Genomic DNA, 3,772 nt, shown 5'->3' on the forward strand with positions numbered 1-3,772 from the left:
AGAGGAATGCAGCCCATCCCAAACTGGCTTTGTGAAACAATTGGACCTTTATGATTTAATAGCTAAAATTATAACAACTGTAATCATACAACAGATTTACATAGGAGGCAAAAATTCAAGGGGCATTTTATATTATGTATTTACTGTGCTGTTTCAATTTAAAAATAATTTTGCTAAGTATACATCTCAACTGAGGTCTATGTATAAAATGTCCTAATAGATACAGATATTTACCTTTGGTGAGTTGAAGGCCTTGTTGTGACTTGTCTAAACTGTAGGCAGAAGGCCAGGTGAGTAAGCACATGTGGGAAAACTCAAGCTGAGGTAATCCAAGCGCTGTGCATGAGGTGGGTGACTAAAGGTACTCTGAAAATCAAAGTACGCCAGAAACCCGAAACAGGAAACAGTGAGAATGGCAACAGGGAGTGGAGTGCCAATATGGCAGTAAGGTTGGTTACAAACAGAAAGAGGAAGGCCTCTTGTACCAGCAGAATCCTGCGTACATACAAAAAGAAATAGCCACCCACCATTTTGTAGAACAAAAGCCAATTATTAGTGTGGGAAAGTACAAACTGCAGAAAACCAGAGTCAATAGAAGAAAAACTACTGGTTCACACGAGAAGAAGGAAACATTGCATTCTGACAGTTACTTGGTAAATGCAGCTACCACGGCCCAGAGAACTTCACTGGTGTTGGCCTTCAGACACTACACTTCTGGGTCTAAGTCGAGAAGCTGTCGTACTCTCTTGGTGGCTAAATCATACTGCTCATCTAGAAGAGGAGCAAAAGCATTTTCCAAAACATCCGAGGCATGGGCTAGGCAAATGAGGGCCAGCAAGCGCTTGTCCATTCGGTGAGGGTCATTGACCCATTTGTCAAGAACAGCTTCTTGTACCTTCTTGATGAGGCGCTGCTTAATGTTGTTATTGGTGAGAGGATGTGTCGTCATGTCAAACAGGAGGAAGTTCTGTTTCTCTGTTGTCAGTACACCCTTTTCTACCAGGTTTTTAGCTAATCGTTCCCGTACATTTCTTAACTGATAATGCAATTTTAATGGATTCCACGTCTCACCACTAAGTAACTCAATCCAATTCTGGACTGTCTCTGGAGGCTGAGTCTCCTTAACATGCTTTAAAGCTTCATCAAGAAGAACATCTCCTGTTGGAGCATCCGATTTACAGATCACCTTTCTTGTTAAAAGACTTTTTCTTCTCATTCCACAAGCCTCTAACTGTAACCTTCCTCTCAAAGCTAATTCAATTAACATACAGCCTCGTAATCCAGATGATATACAGTCATTCCAAAATGATGTGTAACCCTCTCGGTCCTTGAGGCCCAACAGGAGCACCTCCTCCATCAGGGTCAGCCGCGTTTCCTTGGAGTCGCCCTTGTCTTCATCATCCTGCTCTTCGCGGCGGCTCTGCACCTCGTCCTCGCCGCTGCCGCCGCCGCCTCCCGCCGCCCGCTCCTTGTCCGCAGCGTTCCGCGAGGCCTCGGTGCGCCGCTGCACCAGGCCCGAGCTCCGCTGGGTCAGCGAGGTCATGGCTCCAGCAGAAGAGCCGCGCCGGACCGACAGGGACTCGGGACCAGGCGGCTCTCCCTCACGGCCCCGGCCCCAGGAGCTTCCGTGTTAGTTCTCGGAGCTGGGGCGATGTCTGTGAGCTGAGGGGCCGAAGGCAGTCATGAGGAGCCGGGTCTGGGCGAAGCCGGCAGGCTGGGCGCCGATGGGGTACACAAGGGAACCTTCAACCCGCAGCTGTGGCCCCACACAGCCCAGGAGCCCGAGCGGAGGCAGCGGCGGCTGCGCTTCCCAATATCTAGATGGTTCTTTATTTCTTACAAAGGGGGACAAAATACTCAAGAGTGGAAACAAAGAGTCAGCGTGGAGAACAGAGACTGAAGAAAATGCCATCTAGGAACTACTTTAATGGGGATCCATCCGATATACAGTGCCCAAACCCAGACACTATGGAGGATTCCAAGAAGTTCATGCTGGCAGGTTTCTGATATACCTGGCCTCTGAGAGGCTCTGCTAGAGCTTGACTAAATCATTGGATTGAGCATGGGGCCCCTAATGGAGGGCAAGGATACAAGACTAAAAAAGCTGAAAGGGTTTGCAACCCCATAGGAGAACAAATATATCAACAACCAGAACACCCAGATCTCCCAGAGATTAACCAACAACTAAAGAGTACACATAGAAGGACCATGGCTCCTGATGTTTAAAGCAGAGGATGGCTTTGTTGGGCATCAGTGAAAGAAGAAGCTCTTGTTCATGTCAAGGATCAATGGCTCAGTGTAAAGGAATTCCACTGTAGAGAGGCTGGAGTTGATGGGCGGGTGGGAGAACATTATCATAGACATAGGAGAAGGGGGATGGGATAGGAGGTGAAACAGAGAAAGAGTAAAACATTTATAATGTAAATAAAGAATATATCCAAAATATTTACTACAAAAAGAAATAGCAATGAACTAGGAAGAACTCTTTCATTTTCAAACAACTTCTGTGTCTCTGGTCTAGCCACTCCATATTTAGCCCTGTTTTCTAACTTTTTGTAGGGCTGTCATAAGTGATATCATATGTTGGAATATTAAAAATCCTGAATACTGTCTATGTGTAGGTGAAACTTCCTTATCTGTGGCAGTAGGTAGGGAAGAAAGATGGCTCTGTCTAAAACAGGATGTGGTAGGTTTTTGCTAATGCCACTAAAATAAAAAACAGGCTTGAACTTTACAACTTTAAAATGAAAAAGGGAAACTCAGAATTATTATCCAAGAAAATTACGTACCAGTTTGTTTGGTACTATAAACAATCTGGACATAGAAAAATGTTAATATTTTGGGAGATTTGTAACATAGGCTACAAAAAAATCTGCACACTTTATGAATGTCATCTAAGGATTAAAGAAAATATTGGGCTGAAGGAATAGTTCAGTGGTTAAGAGCACGTGATGCTTTTATAGAGGATCAGTTTTGGTTCTATCACGTACACAGCACCTCATGTCATTCAGGATTCCCAGAATTAGGAATTGGCTAGAGAAATTGGGTCTCTACTCTGGTCTCCACAGACAAGAGGTACACACATAAAAACATTCATTCAAATCACTTATAAAACACAATTAAGTGAATGGTTTTCTTTAAAAGTGAAAAATGTATTTGCCAACTACTCTCTCTGTGAAGCATTTGACCAAACTCAAGTGCACACACTTGTGCACTTCTGCTGTCAATTCATGAGAAAATGTACTAGTGCATTACTCTAAACTCTCACTTAGACCTATCACTGTATGATACAGAATGCAAGAAAAAAATCACAGTACCTATGCCAACCTACAGAAGGAAAAAAAACCTTTGTATTCTAGCAGACTCTAAATTCACTAAGTAGAGAATTGCTTTACTGCAAAAGTATGTAAATGACTCAGCACAATTTTAGAGACAGAGATATCTCTCTTCTCTGGTGATCACGAGGAGGTGTCTTTCTGCAAGTGAGACAGCTGAGGTCACCAGGGTTTGAGAAGAAAAAACAAAAAGAACATAAAATAATAATAAAATGAAAATGATGGGTACAAACCAAAACCCAATCATGATACTTAGGAGGGCTTTCAACTTGAGGGACATATTGTCCTGGTTCAGCACTCTCTGGAATCTCAATGACCTCTTCAATACTGGACACTGGTAGAAAGAAGAGAAAGAGAAAACACATGAATATTTATCATTTACATGAGGAGGCTGGTTTTTTAAGCATGGAGGTTTTAGTGAGTGCTGCTGAGACCAA

At 43.4% G+C, this 3,772-nt stretch overlaps 1 protein-coding gene across 1 annotated transcript; it reads right to left on the reverse strand.

Moving 5' to 3' along the window:
- Positions 1 to 700: 700 nt before the first annotated feature.
- Positions 701 to 1,717, reverse strand: LOC308429594 (Golgi phosphoprotein 3-like). The gene has a single exon (XM_080928500.1). The coding sequence runs from the start codon at positions 1,541 to 1,543 to the stop codon at positions 707 to 709; it is 837 nt and encodes a 278-aa protein (XP_080784626.1). The 5' UTR covers positions 1,544 to 1,717; the 3' UTR covers positions 701 to 706.
- Between the last annotated feature and the right edge of the window lie 2,055 nt (positions 1,718 to 3,772).

The sequence above is a fragment of the Micromys minutus genome, assembly GCF_963924665.1.
Source record: "Micromys minutus genome assembly, chromosome: 14".
In the NCBI taxonomy this organism is placed as follows: Eukaryota; Metazoa; Chordata; class Mammalia; order Rodentia; family Muridae; genus Micromys; species Micromys minutus.

Bases quoted from the DNA above. Each gene is read 5' to 3' on its own strand.
- LOC308429594 (XM_080928500.1), bottom strand. From the start codon at position 1,543: ATGACCTCGCTGACCCAGCGGAGCTCGGGCCTGGTGCAGCGGCGCACC.